The sequence below is a fragment of the Rhinolophus sinicus genome, linkage group LG02 (assembly GCF_036562045.2).
Source record: "Rhinolophus sinicus isolate RSC01 linkage group LG02, ASM3656204v1, whole genome shotgun sequence".
Lineage (NCBI taxonomy): Eukaryota > Metazoa > Chordata > Mammalia > Chiroptera > Rhinolophidae > Rhinolophus > Rhinolophus sinicus.
This window is the reverse complement of record NC_133752.1, coordinates 2,984,479-3,001,215: the sequence shown is the minus strand read 5'-3', so window position 1 is coordinate 3,001,215 and position 16,737 is coordinate 2,984,479. Positions and strand designations below refer to the sequence as shown.

Sequence of the window (16,737 nt, the reverse complement as noted above, 5' to 3'; positions counted from 1 at the left end):
ACGTTTGCTCACTCACTCAGCCTACCCAGCAGCCGTGGGCCCGGGCTAGGCTTGGTGACAGACAGGTCAGAGGAGGATGTGTGCCCTGAGCAGTACTGGCTCCCACAGAGAAGTAGGAAGCAAAACTGGGAGGCCTGCCTGGCTTCTCCCTGGACAACCTCTTCTCTCGGCTCCTACCAGCTGGCCTGGGGGCAGGAGTGGCTCTTTGTGGAGCCCCCACACCCACCCTTCAGCCTCATGGGGCTTGGTCTGTACCCCCATGTGAGCTCAGGGCCTGCCCCAGCACGCGCTCAGCCAGGGCTGGACAAGACGCTTTCATCATGGAGGGGACCTCACCATCTCTCACGAGAGGCTCATTTCTCACATCCTGACCAAACTTTCCTTTCTCTTCTTTCTTCCTTCCAGCTCTACGTGTCATCTGACCTGGGGAAGAAGTGGACACTTCTGCAGGAGCGAGTGACCAAAGACCACGTGTTCTGGTGAGAGCACCTGGAAAGCGAGCCTCAGCCCCAAGGGCCCCCAGCTCTGGGCTCCCCGCTGCTGCTCTGTGCCCGCCCTGTACCTCCTCACCCCAGGGGATCTCCAGAGGGTTCTTCTGGTGTGTACCCTGGGCACAGGCTGTGCAGACAGCAGCACGCGCTTCTCGCTTGTGTTCTCCTGGGAGCCGCTCCACGAGCTCTTGGAACCATATTGTGGTCTCTCTGTGCCAAAGAGGAAACTGATGCTCAGGAAACTCTTGTTTGATGAGGGAATGAGGCCCATGGAGGACAAGTACTTGCCAAGGTCGAGGTCGGGGTCAAGGTTCGGGGCAGGGCCTGCTCAGAGCCCACGTTCCCCCCACCAGCCACGTGCCATCCAGCCTCCTGTTACCTGCCTTTGGAGATACGTGCAGCTACGTGGCGTTCTTTCTCCTCAATTGCTCTTTCTTATATGTACACATGCGCGTGCGCGCGCGCGCGCGCACACACACACACACACACACACACACACACACACACACACACACACCCCTCCTTTGTGCAGCAACCCCCCACCCTTCCGGACTGAAGGGCACAAGGCTGCAGGGAGCCTTTGTCTCCTCTCTGGAATGCTGGCTCCTGGGCTGCAGGCCTTTAGCTGTGGGGACAAGAGATGGCCTTCTTTCCACGCGTCCGTCCACGGGGGGGCCGCTTCCTTCCTCAGAAACCAGAGTGCCGCCACCAATCACCGGCCTTGTCACTGGTGGCAACTGCTGGCCCCAAGGGCTCACGGAGGTGGGGAGGGTGCAAGGAGGTGGGAGTTCTGAGCCTTGCGGCTGGGGAAATGGCGGAGCCGGGAGCTCTGCCTTGTGGGGTCCAGTCCCAGCTCCAACCCTGTCCAGGCTCCCCAGAGACCTCTCCCACCGCCTGCAGATACTGAAAGGTAAATTGGCACTAATTCAAACATCTTATTAACTCAAGCAAATCAAATTCTGCCCCCATTTTCTCAAATGGCTCTGAGTTGTTATTCGGGAGAGAGAATCACAGCGGCCGCTGGGCCCTGTCTCTCCTGGAATGTGGTGACAGCGGTGATGGGCCTGTTGTAAGTGGTGAACGATGCCGTTTTGACAGCATTTCCAAGGGGCTCTTTGTCCTTGAATGAGCATCAGGAATTGCCCAAGACCCCTGTTCTGTCTGACACTGGGACTCGTGACTGTTTTTGAGGAGACAAACAAGTGAGCTCCGTCAGGGGCCCCTGGGTGGGGACCCCCCGTGTTCCCAGCCCCCAGGGAGCTCTGTCCACCGCCCTCCCCATTAGTGTCTCAGTGGCCCCGGAACAAAATCACAACTATGGCCGACCACCTGCCAGGCACAAACCAGCCTGAGGGTTTAAATCCTCGTCTGTAGAATCCACACAGAAGCCCCTGATTGTCACCCCTCATGTTACAGAGGGAGAAACTGAGGCTCAGATTGGCTAGGACCCTTGTCCTGGGTCACGCTGCCCAAAAGCAGCAGCCCCGGGCCATGGCCGCCTCTGCCTGTGGCCAGTGGCCATGCTGTTGGCCAGGCAGTCTGGCTGCGGCATTTCCACAGGCGTTTCTATGTTGCTTCTCCACTCAAGCTGAGCTCACCTAGGGAAGCCTCAGCCTTCCTCTTCTTGCAGCTGCAGGGCTGTCCAGTGTGGGCCAAGGGGCAGGACCTCTGAGGAGGTAGGCCACCCCCATAGGCGTGGTCGTGGTGACTGTGAGCGAATCAGAACTGCCCTTAGTATCCAAGAGATAAAAATCCATTGCTCACGCTCCCAGAGCACTTGGCTCTTCCCAGAGATCTGCTTGCCCATGGGTCGTGTCATGTGACTGCTACTTCTAACTAGTGTTTGGAGCCAGGCCCGGGGCCGTCCCCAAATACCATCTTCAGGGAACCTGATGGACAGGCAGGTGCAGGGGGCAACACTGTCCTGCAGGGAGCCAGGCTCTAACTGCTATAAATGCAGTGTCTCTGGGCTTCCCAACCTGAGTGCCAGGGTCTCTGGGTGGGGGCCAGGCCTCAGGCCTGCACTGCTCCCTTGCCCTTTCCAAGGCCTGAGCATGTCGGGAAATCACTGTGGGAGATGCTCTGATGGGGGAGTGAGAGAGTGACGGGAATGGGAGTGGTGAGCAGATGGAGTGTGGAGGGCAGGAGGGAAAGGAGAGAGTGACTGAGGGGATGAGTGACCAGGCTGATGTCGTCACTCCACCCTACAGATGACGGATTGTCAGACTAAAATTCCATCTGCCAGCTGAGGACCCATCAGTGAGATGGTGTGGACGGGGCCTGGCGTCCCTCGGGCCACACGTGCCCCGGGCACAGGCTGTGCAGAGAGCAGCATTCACTCTTCACTTGTGTTCTCGAGAGAACACATTGTTTCCTGGTAAAGGGAACAATGCCCGTCTTTGTCCAGAAAAGAGAGGAAAATGTCAGGCAGGAGACCTCCTTCCATAGAGCTTACAAATGGTCTATTCACAAAAGCCGAAATCAACACTTCACCTTGCAATCAAGACTCTGTGGAGGGTCAGAGTGACGGGGGCTGAAGCCCACGGCTTACACGTCAGTGTGCTGTGGGGATCCCACCCGCTCTGCCACCGAGTCGGGGGCCACGGCACGCAGACCCCCTCGTGGATTTCTCCTGTCCGCAGGGGCCACCTGTCCCCGGACAAGGTGAAGCCGAGGGGGACCCTGGTGTCAAGCCCATTGGGAGGCGGGTTGAGAACTGGAAGGGGCGGATTCGGGCCAGGGGGCTGTCCGTGATGGGACAGCTCATGTCAGGACGCTGTGGGGACACTGCAGGGAGGACAGCATGCCTGTCCTGGTGCTGAGTGACCTGGGAAGTGACCTCCACATCCTGACCCTCACTTTGCTCTTGGTCAGAGTCATGTCCAGGCAAGGGGTTGGTTCACTGAGTGGCTTTGTAATGGTTATATCGGCACGACTGTTTTCACCACAGATAGAATCAGCTCACCAGACGCAGGCATGACGCTCAGGAGAAGGCTGAGTAAATAGAGGTTTTAAAGGAAGTCGACATCGTAGAGAAAACCAGTCCAGTTGACACATGACAGTAAAAAGTGGGAAACACGGGACCACCACTGCCAAGTTTCCTTTCTGTTGAAAACTCTGCATGTCACCTCCTGGGTGCCAGGCCCTGTGTTGGGCGGCGCTGGGGTTCAGAGCGAAAGCAGTTGGCCCACCCCTGCTCCCCTGGAGGACACGGCCCATGGACCTGCGACCCTAGCAGGTCCCTGCCACCTCTTTCTTCTCGGGCCTCCTTGAATGCTCCATCGGCAGCCAGTCCCCACTATTCCAGCCGCTGCCTGAGCCCTGACCAACAGCAGCGCAGAGGGGCCAGCGGCCGAGAGCAGTACCTTCCGCAGGGCACCCTTTGATGGGTGGCATTCCAGGAGCCACCAGGCAGGGAGAGGGACCTGGGGGAAGCCTGGCTCTGCCGCCTACAGCTCTGCACCCTGGGGGCAGCGGCTTCGCTCCTCTGAGCCTCAGTTTCCTACTTTGCAAAATGAGGGGGATATTCCCAGGCCTGCTTCTGCCTCTTAAGGTTATTTTGATCATTAAAAAAAAAAAAAAAAAAAAAAAGACAAAACAAAACACACACAACTCATGTGAAAGTCTTTGTAAAGGAGAACGTCTTCTATAGAGAAGGCCACAGGAAGGCCCAGCAAACTCCACGCCCTGCCAGGCAGAAACCCCGGCTCCCTCCCACCCGCAGAGCGACTGTCCTTAGAACCCGGACGCCATGTGACTACGTGGGGTGCAGCACACGATGCGGGCTCCACACCCAGGGCTGGGGACCCCATTCCCACTCCAGCCTGACCCCGTTCCTTTCCAGGGCCGTGTCTGGGGTGGACGCTGACCCTGACCTGGTCCACATGGAGGTCCAGGACCTCGGAGGAGGTAAGCCGGGAGGGGGTGCAGCCGTTGTGCCCTGGGTCCTCGCCCCGCAGCCGGTGCACGATGTTCAGTGGCTCTTCCAGGGCCACGGGCTCTGCACAGCTGACCTCGCCGTGGTCCAGTGGGCGTAATTTTAAATGTGCTTGTTTTCCAGCTGGAGATAATTTGAAGTCAGGGCGCTCCGCTCCAGTGGAAAAGTCTATTAAGAGACGATTTGTTCTGGGCCCTGAACATTGAGTGTTTCCCGCTCTCTGGCCCCCACCCCTAGCACTTGCTGAGTGCTTGACAGTGAGGGGTCCTCCGATGGCTTGCTCCTCGGTGGGGCAGGGGCTTCATGCCCTGCTGGGGACTCAGAGCTGAACAAGAAAGCCCCGCCCCTGCCTGTTGGGGTACAGCAGATGCAACCGGCCGTTGAACGAGCCGTGGGACCCCCGTGCTGCAGGGAGGGAAAGAGTGGAGGGGCCATCACCACTCGTGGCTCTGACCGCAACCCCTCCAGACACCCGGGACTGTGAGCCTCGTCCCGCGGTTTCTCTTGGAGTGAAAACCTCGGCTGGTTCACACTTAGCGTGGGAGCTGACAACAACAAGGAATGCATCCCCGGAGAGGACGAGTGTTGTGGATGGTAGATTAAAAGTCCTGCTGGGACAGAAACACCGGCTCAGCTCCCAGCCAGCCCTGTGCCAGCCACGTGAGCCGGGGCAAGCTTCCCCACCTCCCTGCACCTCGGTCCCTGCAACTGTGAAATGGGTCCGTACACACAGCACCTAGCACCAGCCTGCATGGGCGAGCGCTCTGTGGGCAGCAGCTGCTCTGGGGTCCCTGTCCCATTTCCGCACCCTCAGCTCTTCCCTGGATCCCTCACTGTCGGTCTGTCTGCTCCCGTCAGCCTCTCCTTAGGAAAAGCTGGCGGTGGGCATATGGCCATGCTTTAGACAAGGTGCCTCACCTCTTCCCTCAGCCTCAGCTGCTCACCTGTAAGGTGGGACCCCCAGTAGCTTCCTGAGGATCAAAGTGCTCATGGCAGTAGAGGGCTGGCACAGAGCCACCCCACGCAGCTGCAGGTGTGACCACAGGGCCCCTTGAAATTCCAACCCACCGAGGAACCCGCCACAGTGCTGCGGCCGGCACGCAGAGGGCGCCGGAATCCACTCGGCATCCAGTGGTCTGGCAGCCTGGCCCTGGCCCCCTCCCTCCCCCCCGCTGGACTCAGCACTGGAGAGGTCATGCGACTGGGGCTGGCTCTCGTCCCCTGCAGGGTTCCGCTACGTCACCTGCCAGATCCACAACTGCTCCGATCAGGCACTGACGGCACCCTTTGCCGGCCCGATTGACCACAGCTCCCTAACCATGCAGGACGATTACATCTTCTTTAAGGTACCGTTGCTTGTGGGGCACCTGGAAATTGGCAGTAGGTGACATGGAGTCTGAGCCGTTCTAGGGAACACGGAATCACTCAGCGGAGGCAGTGAGATGGCCCCTTGACTTGCAAGGGCTACTTAATTGCACTTTCCCCCCACCCCACCCCGTGGCCGTGGCTGCAGGCAACCCCAGAATGCCCCACAGAGCCAGAACCTTGACTCAAGACGCTGCCCGCTCCTCCTGCCTTCTGCTCCCCAGAAAACTCCCACAACTCGGGGCCCGCAGGCCCACAACCATTTTGCTCCATTTGGTCTGGGTGACTGTGGAACTGATGGGGGCTGAGACTGGTCATTGCTACTGGCCACCAGGCACCAGCTATCCACAGGGCAGCACTCATGCTCAGATCACAGCTGAGACCACCCTCAGGAACCATGCAGTCTGGCCATTCAGGAACTCCAGTGAAAAACGAACTGATCATACCACTTCTTGATTACTTCCACTGATGGGGAGCTCCCTCCTTTCAAAGCAGCCTATCCCTCTCCTGAATAGCTCAAACCTTAGATGTTCCTCCCACCTTGTTCCATAACTCAGATGCAAGGGAAAAAGGTGCTGAGAGAGCAGGAGGAAAGAGATTAGTTCTAACTGAAGGAGGTGGAAGAAGACTTCCCAGAGGAGGAGTGTTTGGTGTAGGGCTCTGAAGGATGAATAGAAGTCTGTCCATTTCAGGAGGAGCAGATATAAGCAAAGTAAAATGGCCTTTTCACCAGCTGGATACAATGTGTAGTTTTTCGTTCATGAGGCTCTGGCTTGACAGGAAACCTAGCCCCTCAAAAACATGTCTCTTGCCTCCTGTTAGGCCACCTCAGCCAACCAGACCAAATACTACGTCTCATATCGTCGCAATGAATTTGTCCTGATGAAGTTGCCAAAGTACGCATTGCCAAAGGTAAGAGTGGTTTCCTCGTCCCACCTGCCCCAGTGGCCACATCCTGGGTCTGCACTGACTCGTGGGACAACAGGACTTGTACTCAGGTGCTCAGTGTTCCCGTCAGGATGGATGCGAGCAAGTGTGTGCATGCTTGCTCTCACTGGTCTCCTCTCCCACCCTCCCCTCCAGCTTTGTGCTGACCTGGGGCCTCTGGCTCGCTCTTCCCGCTGCCTCGTCTGGCTTTCCTCAGAACTCCTGCACACGTGAGACTTCAGGAGAAAAGTCACTTACTAGGGACCCTCCAGGCTGCTCTAGGCCTCTGTTTCCTGCTTGCACCCCACCTTTCTCCTTCCTGACACCCAGGTGCTGGGGACCGCTCTGTCAGTTTCCTGCCCTCAGCTAGTTTTGAGAAGTGGGGGCAGTTTCTGTTTTATTCACCTCTGCATTCCAACTGCCTAGTTTGGCACCTGGCACATAGTAGGTTTTTAGTTAATGCTACTTCCTTCCCCTTGCCTGGACAGGCAAAAATGGGGACCTGGGGGCTGCCTAGACCTGCTCCTAGCCCTGCCTCAGGACTGAACTCCACGGCCCTCCCTGCTGACATGTGAGTCCCATTTTATAAGGGAGGCGATTGATGTTCAGAGAGGCTGAGTAAACTGTCTGAGGTCACACAGCGAGCTAGAAACCAAAGGAGGGCTCAAACCCAGACCTGGAAGTGTCTGACACCAGCCCCATGTGGCCTCCCCCTCCAGAGGCCATTGGATGGCCTGCTTCGCAGATCTCCACTCCACGTGCATGATTTTGGAGCCCAGCATACTGTGTGCCTCCCCTTGCATACGTATTTATTGAGCATCAAATACAAGCTAGAAACTGATGCTGTAGCTGTGAATCAGAGACCTCAGTTTCCTGTTCTTGGGGGTTTTAGAGAGGAAACCAGCAGAAAGTCAAGGTGCCGATATATAAAATAATCGCAAGTTGTGATTTGCATTATGAATGGAACGAAAGGCAGAGACAGTGGTGGCGGGAGGGACGCTTCTCTGAGGGGGTAACTGGTCTGAAGCCCAAAGGTAGGAGGAGGGCTGGTCAGGTGGAAGGCAGTGCACGTGCAAAGGCCCTGGGGCAGGAGTGAGGCCTGGGAAGAGCAGAGAATAGGGGTGGGGGGGGAGGAGGCGGACGCTCCGGGCCCTGCAAGCCTGGGCACAGTGGATTGTGTGAAGTCCTCAGCTGTCCTGAGCTGCTGCTCTGGGCCCCGACAGATCCCACCTGAGCCTGAAATGGGAAAAGAACATGAGGCTTAAAAAAAAAAAAAAAAAAAAAAAAAATTAAAAAGAGGAAAGGAAAAGAAAGGAAAGAAAGAAAAGTATCAAGCTTAACAGATTAACTCCGGGCTTGGCTGAGTAAGTAAATTAAAAGCTAATGATTTCATTTAGGGCGAACGCTGGGGATAAGGGGACTTTCAGCTTCTGAGCAGCTTTTCCTTCCCCCCTGGGGCTGCAGCATCCGCGTCCTGTGTCCTGGGCCCTGTGTCCAGGTGTCGGGGTGGGAGGAGTTAGGGGGATCCCAGGGTCTCTCCCTGCTCCCTCTGGCATTGGGATGGGGGCACTGCGATTACTGCCCCTCTCCTGGGAGGGGGGGTTGGATCACAGCCAGGCTGTTTCTAAGGGGGTGCTAAGAAGCCTGCGGCCACAGGTCACGACCTCTGTGGACTTGGGTGCTGGGTGCACCTCCCCGGCCCTAGGAATCCCCCCTGCACATGAGATACATGAGATGGGAGTGCATGTTTCTCAGAGCCCTTGGTGGGGTTTGCAAGAAGCTCCCCTGCGTGAATCCTACTGCAGGCCCTTGAGAGTATATTAGCTGCTAGCTTCCTTCTTCCCCGTTTCTGCGGAAATTAGGGGCATGGAAAAGAATCATGAGGCTATGATAGAAGATACAGCCTCCACATCATAAGCGGGTGACAGAAAGGAGACACGTACATGCCCCTCGTGTCACTCAGTTTCATGGGAAGACCATGGACCCCTCAGATCTGTAGCATTTGCGTTGGCACTGAGTGTCCTTGCTTGGAGGCCTGTGCCCAGGACCCAGGAACAGGCAGCTGAGGGTGATGGGGGAATCGGGCTCCTCTTGGGGAACAGGCTGCCCTGCCCCCAAGCCCTGTGGGGTCCTCAGTACCACATCTTGCCTTGCTGAGAACTTTGCCCAGCCAGAGAGCGGGCCTCCTTCCTCTTCACCAAATTCAGGGGAAAGGCCAGACCCCAGTGTCTGCCACCAACAACTTGCAGATCCGGCTAATTGAATTTCCTACTCAGATTTTGTGCTTTTATGGTGAATTTGTAACTCCTGCCTGTTTCCTCCCCCTAAATCATCCTCACTTTTTTTTCTTTAATTACCTGAGTAACATCATGAAAACAATAGAATTCACCCGTAGCCTCCTTCCCGTCAACCAGGTCCCTGTTTGGTTTTTCCTTGCAGCAGTCACTGGCCACGTGCCAGGCAACGTTTACGTAGTATGTAGCTAAATCATGGCATGCTGCTTTCACATGACATTGTATCATGAGAATTTTTTCAGAATGATACATGATACCCACTTTAAATGACTGCAAAACTTTCAATTGAGGAGACGTACCTTGAGCCTAGTATTCAGACATTTGGTTTATTTCCATTTTTCATAATTATAAACAGCACGGCAATGAATATAATTGTGCCTGCGGGTAGTTCTTTTCATATTTTCTGAAGTTAAAGTCTAAGAACTTCCAGACAAAGGATATAAATATTAGTGTAGCACAATTCTGTTCTAAAAGGGTTCCACCTGCCACTGGCAAAGTTAGGGTACACTAGTCTCAACACAGCTTTGCCAAATTTTGTTGTTACACCATTTCTTTCTATGTTCTGTCTACTTTAAAAGGTGTAAGTGGTGTCATTCTCCTATTTTAGCTCATCTATATGTGAAAACTGTAAAGGGTGAACAGTTTTTACTAAATGTATCAGTATTCTTTGCATCAATTGTTTACTTGTAATGATTTTTTTTAAAAATAGTCATATTACCTAACCCCCCAGACAATAGTAAAGGCTATAAACAGACAATTTATATAAAATAAAATACAATTCATAGAGCTTAAGAATAAAGGTGGAAGTGACATCAGAGAACATGGGGGGTCAGAAGCAGCAGGAGTCCATCTTCTCACCTGGACAACAGTTGTTGCAGGGGCATGATCTGTCTGACAGAACTATTTTGGAAGTCTGGAGTCTACTCAAAGGCTTGCAGCTCTCAGGGGAATATTCAGAGGGTAAATCAGGTTAGTTTCCAGGATTTTAGCTGTTACCATGGTAGAGCTGCCCGTCCCCCACCCCGGCCCTGTGGCAGGCAGCTGTGCTCTTGTTCCCGGAGCAGGATGCTTGCAGAAGCCAGAGTGGGCATGAGGACCTTGTCCTCCAAATACTGGGAGTCTGTGCTCTGATTCTTGATTTGTGCTTTTGATGAGGAAGGGCTGCAGACATCCCCCCTGGCAGCCATCATTGCAACCACACCCAGCTGATGCAGCTTCCAAGGGATTTACATGGCCAAAGCCTGATTCCCCAATTTTATTTCCTTCTTTTCCCCTTTTGGGAGCCAGATACTCAAGGACTAGGACATTTGAAAGCTACCACATATGTGGAAGAATTTAGAAACCACCACGCATGCCCAGGGGAAAGTGCAGGCTCAGCAAGGCCTACGAAGAACCTAAGTTTGCACCTCAGGCTGATCCCTGATACAGAGACAGCCTACAACCATCACAAACAGAAACAAAAACTCAAAACTGCAAACACTGGGGAAGCGGGAAGAATCGGATTTCCAGTTACCACATTATTATATTGAAATGTCCAGTTTTCAACAACAACAACATCAAAAGTCATACGAAGAAAGTATGATCCATTTCAAGGAAAGAATAAACCAACCGAAATCGTCCCTGAGAACGAGCAGATGGCAGACCTACTAGACAAAGACTTTCATACAGCTGTCTTAAAGATGTTCAAAGAACTGAAGGAAAACATGAAGAAAGTCAAGAAAACAACATATGGACAAAATGGAAATATCGAAAAATAGGAGACATAGGAAGGACCCAAAAAGAAATTCTGGAGCTAAAAACAGCAATAATTGAAATGGAAAAAAATTCACCAGAGGGACTCAAAAGCATATTGGAGTAGACAGAAGAAAGAATCAGAGAACTTGAATATAGGACAATTGAAGTTATTGTCTCCAAGGGACAGAAAGAAAAAAGATGTTAAAAGAAAGTGAACACCAGCTAAGGGACCTGTGGGACCCAAGTGGACCAACATACACACTGTGGGAGTCCCCGAGGAGAAAAGAGAGAAAGGGGCAGAGAGATTATTTAAAGAAAGAGTGGCCCAAACTTCCCCGCATTGATGAAAGGCATAAAGATAGGTGTCTTTAAAAAGCAATGAACTCCAAGTAACAGAAACACAACAGCCACACCGAGACATAATAGAATCAAACTGTCTTGAAAGCAGCAAGAGAGAAGAAACTGGTCACGTGTAAGAGATCCTCAATAAGATATTTGCCAGATTTCTCATCAGAAACCTTGGCAGACAGAGAGTTGATGTATTCAAGGTGCTGAAACAACCTGGTGAAGGTGTTGGTTCATTAGGCTGTTGTGAATTGTATATAAAGACCTATGGAGAAATTTCCCTTGCCATGCTTATTAATAATTTTTTAAACTTTCCAATATGACTTCTTTAGAATGTATTCACTACAACTAATGGGACAATAACACAGATATCTGTGCCATTTCTACCTGCTTGCCTCTCCAGTCCTCCTTTCCAGGACAATCTCACTTCCTCATTCCTGAAGGTAACAGGGATAGAAGCTCTTAGAAACTTCTCCGTATTCATTCTGCCTCTTCATCTTAGTTTAAGAAACTCCAGATTTTAGCTGGCACATTGCTTACCAGCTAAAAGACTGCATTTCCCAGCTTCCCTTGCAGCTACACGTGGTCATGTTTCTAAACTCTGGCCAATGAGATGTAAGTGGAACGGTCACGTGGGATTCCTCAGAGCCTTCCTTTAAAGGCAAGCCTTTCTCTCCTTCATTCCTGCCTCCTTCCTGCTGCCTTGCATGTTGATCCGATGGCTGGAGCTCTAGCAATCACGTTGGGTCCTGAGGACGAGGACCATACCGTGGGACAGTCGGATGGTGACTTGGAAGGTGCCTGTGTCCCTGGTGACTTTGTAGAGCTTCCGTACGGGGCTGCCTACGTCTGGTCTTCTTTTACATACAGGACAAATGAGCCTCTTGTTTAAGTCACTCATCCCCCCCCCTCCCAGTTTCTGTTACTTATAATCAAACCTAATTCAACCTGATAGCAAATACGGTGGAACCTCGGTTTTCGAACGTCTCTTTTGACGAACATTTCGGTTTACGAACGCCATAACATTTAAGGATCTATGATATCATTAGATAGTAAAATTCATGCTAAATTTGCATTTTAGGGGTTGATTTTAAAGGTCTGGAATGGATTAATCCATTTTGCATTACTTTCTATGGGGAAACCATGCCTCGGTTTTTGAACGTTTCAGAACTCAAATGGTCTTCCCGAACGATTACATTCGAAAACCGAGGTACCACTGTATTGGCAACCTCGGTGTTTCCTTCTACATGTCTCCAGATCATACAATACATACATATTACCACATATACAGATACGCAATTATTTTTCACATTCAATGTTTGAAAATGGAGTCCATAAGAATCTTGGCTTCTAATAGTTCTTTAAAAATAATAATAGCATAAATGCAAATTCAAACAAAAATTGCATATTATTTATCACGTTCTCATCGGCAAAGGTCTTTAAAAGACCATTCTGGATCCTGGCATTCACGAAATGAAATAAGTGCCCACTAGCCCTGCTGATGGGGAAGAATTCATACAAATTCTCAGGATAGTGACTGAACATCACGTAAGAAGAGCTGTAAAATGTTCCTGCTCTCCAGTGCAGCACTTCCACTTAGAATGTGAGTTCAGGACGTAACCGGAGAGGGCATGACCTGTGGGAATGCTGACGGCCGTTTTGCACAAAGTACAGGAGACACTAAAGGCTCACTGGTAGGGCAGCAGCAGGAAATGTGGTATGTCCACAAAAGGGAACGTCCTGCAGTCATTAAAAGTGGTGTTTATAGATAATGACAGAGGAAAATGCTCCCCATATAATATGGAAGAAAAAGCTACAAACCAAACATGAAAAACGTATGTGAATCACACTTGGGAAAAGCCCCGGGATAAACATTTTAAAATGTTAATTTCAGCTTTCTCTAGAGGTGGTGTTATAGGCAACTTTTAGTTGCTTTATACATTTTTCTTTATTTCCCAGATTATGGTAAACATGTACCCAATGTATTTACCTGGGTTATGCAAACATTTACCCGGGTGTGGAGAAGGAAAAGTCTGAATTAATGCAATAACAGTAAAGATTGAATGCTTACTGTGTGATGGAGGCAGGGCACGCCTGAGCTTGGAGCCACCTGACGGAGGCCCCTGGAACACCTGCCCCTACCACCTACCAAGGCCCTGGTGGACACAGTGCAGTTTGGCCTGTGGCCGCAGGTGCAGAAATGGGTGTGGGGCAGAGAAGACCAATGATGACCAGGCTCCCCGAGCCAGGTTTCTCTCTCATGCATCCCTCAGACTCCCCACCACCCTACTGTCCCATGGGACCCACCAGGCCCTGCCTCCGCTCGCCTCTGCTATCCTTCCCTCGTCTCAGTTTCTTGGTTCCAGTCATTTCTGTGGGCTAGATTTCCGTCCATCCACAGAGGGTCTGCCTCACGCTGCTGGGTCCTATCTGATCGTGAGGTGCACAGTAGGTGCTTCACAACACGGCGTCTTTTCTCTGCAAAGCCACTTCTTTTGGCCTCACAACACAGGGGCTGGGCCAGGTAGGAGAGGAGGGGACCGTCACCAGCCTGTACCCTACCCAGGCAGCCACTTCTTCACTGTCACCAGAAGGTCATGTCCGACTGGACTGAATAGGGACTTAATCTGTTATTAGAGAGAGAGAGAGAGAGAGAGAGAGAGAGAGAGAGAAAGGACCTTGTCTGTGCCCTAACATCAGATGAGAAAATGTGAAGGGGGGCGCATCCCCAAACTACATCAGCCCGTGGCAGCGGGACAAGGGGACAGCCTCTGCAGGTGGTGACCGTGCTGCCCGCCTCCGCCATCCGTCTTCAGCTGCTGTATCTTGGCAGCTCTGTTGCCAGAAGAGCAATCAAAGTTTCAGAGTGATGGAAGGCAAAGTAATAGATGCTGGGGAATAAAAGCCTGCCATAGCCTCCAAATGGGCCTGTTCGGATGCCTTTTCACGTGGCTCCCAGCAGCACTTGGACAGAAAAGAAAAACGAGAAACCAAGCTTAGCCCTGGCTTTCTGTTTCTTCCTTCGTGTTTGCCCGGGTCTTGTTTTGCTTCTGAATTGTAAATCTGGAACTGAAACCCGACGTGCCTGCTGAGTCCACTCCGGCTGCCGGCCCTCATTCTCCCAGAGGGAAACTGAGGCTGGGAGGCTAAGCCCTTGCTGCTCCCCTCCTCAGGGCAGCCCTCCACCCCTCCACTGGGTGCGGAGCCTGGCCTCGGCTCCCACAGTGCCTTGGGCTGCCCGCTGCCTGCTGACCACCTGTGGGGGCCTTACTGGGTGTGCCAAGGGAGGGGGAGACCCATGGCAGCGGGCCAGCTGTCAGCGTGGGCAGGCAGGGAGGCGCTGTGGGTGGAGGGCAGCTCACGTACAGGCAGTGATGCGTCCTGGACGTGAGGCTGGACTGACTCAATCCATTCCTGCCTCCCAGTGGATGTTTCCACAGGGCGGAGACCATACACGGCTCCCTGCCAGTGCCCAGAACGGTGCCTGGCACACAGTAGGCACCTAGTGCATACGTGCTGAACTAACAGATGATTCGCCTGCTCCTCAGGATTGGATGGGAGAGGGTTCGGGGAGGAGAACCCCCTCCCCCTGCACCTCCCACAGGTGACCATCTGGGGCTGCATTCTGATGACCTGGGGGTGCCTGGAGGGGGAAGTCCTCCCCAGGCAGGGACAGGTGGGCAGACACCTGACGTGGGGCTGTGAGGAGGAGGCCTCGCTGAGCCACACCCTGTGCCCAGGACACCCCTCCTAAACCCAGCGTGGAGGGTCACACTGTCACCCCTTTTATTGGAGGTGGGATAATGGAGGCCCGGAGAGGTAAAGGGACTTGTCCAAGGCCTCAGAGCCGAGAGGGCAGAGCCAAGGTGGGAACCTGGGTCAGCCTGCGTCCGGCTGCAGCCTGCGCACGACCCGAGGCCTGCCCGTTCCCCAGGGCCAGCACCGCTCTGCCCCACCCCCGGCCACCTCTTACCCACACTGTCCCCCCCAGGACCTGCTGATCATCAGCACGGATGACAGCCAGGTGTTCGTGGCGGTGCAGGAGTGGTACCAGACGGACACCTACAACCTGTACCAGTCGGACCCGCGTGGTGTGCATTACGCCCTGGTGCTGGAGGACGTGCGCAGCTCCCGGCAGGCCGAGGAGGACGTGGTCATCGACATACTCGAGGTGGGACGCGTGTGGCACGGGGGGACCTGTGGAGCCCAGGGTGTGGGGGGGGCCAGGTCTCATCTCTGCTCCCCCCACATCCCCCCATACCTAAGGCTCTATCTCGGGATCTGCAACTGTTTCTGTAAAGGGCCTACTCGGGCCGAGAGGATACTATGTAGACACTTTTAAAGCAAGAGGAAACTTACTCTTTTTGAGAAAATTCAAAATACGATAATGGGGTACAGTTTTTGTAACGCAGATATATTAACGGGAAGCAGAGAGTTCTCTGGGGAGAGGACATTTGGCTGACTTGGGGTTCAGTGTTAGGACTCCCCACCACTGACTGATCGTGTATTGTATAAGCTACTCCTGGCCCGCTCGCCCTGCACAGAACCAGGCCTGATGACAGAGGCTGCCCCCCCTCCATCTCAGGCTCTCCGGGGTCCCTGCCGCCTGTTTTTTCTCTCCCTCTCCATCTGTCCCCTGCCCCTGGTCTCCTCTTCCCTCCCCCTCTGTCTGAGTATCTGGTGTTTGTCTGTCTGTCTGTCTCTCCCTCATCCCCCTCAGCTCCGGTCTCCTCCCAGCACCCTCCCTGGGGACCTGCCCTGTCTGTCTCCCATTTAAGTCTCCGCTGGCTCTTGTCACATCACGTGACACCCAGGGGCTCGGAACCAGGGCTCCTGGCTCCCAGGCTGGCTCTCTCTACCTATGAGAAAGCCTGTGCCCAGCTTCCTTCTGTTCTTGGGTTCCACAAACATTGACCCCCACCTACAGCCGGCCCAGCCTGGACCAGGCGTGTCACGGTCACCTCCTCTGGTCCACTGCAGAGCCAGGGATGGGTGGTCCCTTAGCCCATTTGCAGGTAAGGAACCTGAGGCTCAGGAAAGGCAAGCAACCTGCCCAGACAGACCCAGAAGCACAAGGGAAAACCACAACCAGCCCACGTGTCGGCCCCAGGGCCACCTCCGTCCCCTTGGCCAGCACTGCCCCTCGCTCAGTCATTCACCCCAAGCTCCTCCCTCATGGCCTGCCTTTGGGGAGCCCCCGGCCACTGGGGACGCCTGCAAGTGGCCTGATGATTGCGGCATGTTTTGGTTATAAGTGCTGGATGGTGGGTGTTCCAGGTTCCTCAAGAGCACAGTGGCCGGCCCTCCCTGTGGGGCTGGGGAGCGTGTCCCCTGGGTGGCCCGCAAAGCCATGGGAAGACAGTGGGATTTATCAGCGTAGGAGGGGCCTCCAGGATAGGCTTGGCTGCAGCGTTCATCTCTCAGTTGTCAGCCGGGAGACATTTCCCCAAATAGTGAGCGTAATCAATTGTTTACAATGACAACCATTTGTCAGGGTTCACTTCCCGAGCTGGACAAGCAGATGAACCCCGGCCCAGGCTCATGGCTGTTAGCCGAAAGCTGCATCAGGTGGCCTCGTCCTGCCCGGCAGCCCTGCCCTCTAGGCCCTGTCCTGTGGGGCCTCCAGAGAGGCTGCTGGGTGCTC

At 53.7% G+C, this 16,737-nt stretch overlaps 1 protein-coding gene across 2 annotated transcripts in view; it reads left to right on the top strand.

Annotated features, from left to right (window-relative positions):
* The window catches only part of SORCS2 (sortilin related VPS10 domain containing receptor 2), a 387,174-nt gene that overhangs the window by 330,463 nt on the left and 39,974 nt on the right, over window positions 1-16,737 (top strand). For both annotated transcript variants that reach the window (XM_074320821.1, XM_019748208.2), the window contains exons 5-9: window positions 406-479; window positions 4,336-4,400; window positions 5,656-5,774; window positions 6,616-6,705; window positions 15,085-15,264. In XM_074320821.1, the coding sequence (XP_074176922.1) occupies window positions 406-479; window positions 4,336-4,400; window positions 5,656-5,774; window positions 6,616-6,705; window positions 15,085-15,264 (528 nt within the window). The remainder of the gene's footprint in view (window positions 1-405; window positions 480-4,335; window positions 4,401-5,655; window positions 5,775-6,615; window positions 6,706-15,084; window positions 15,265-16,737) is intronic.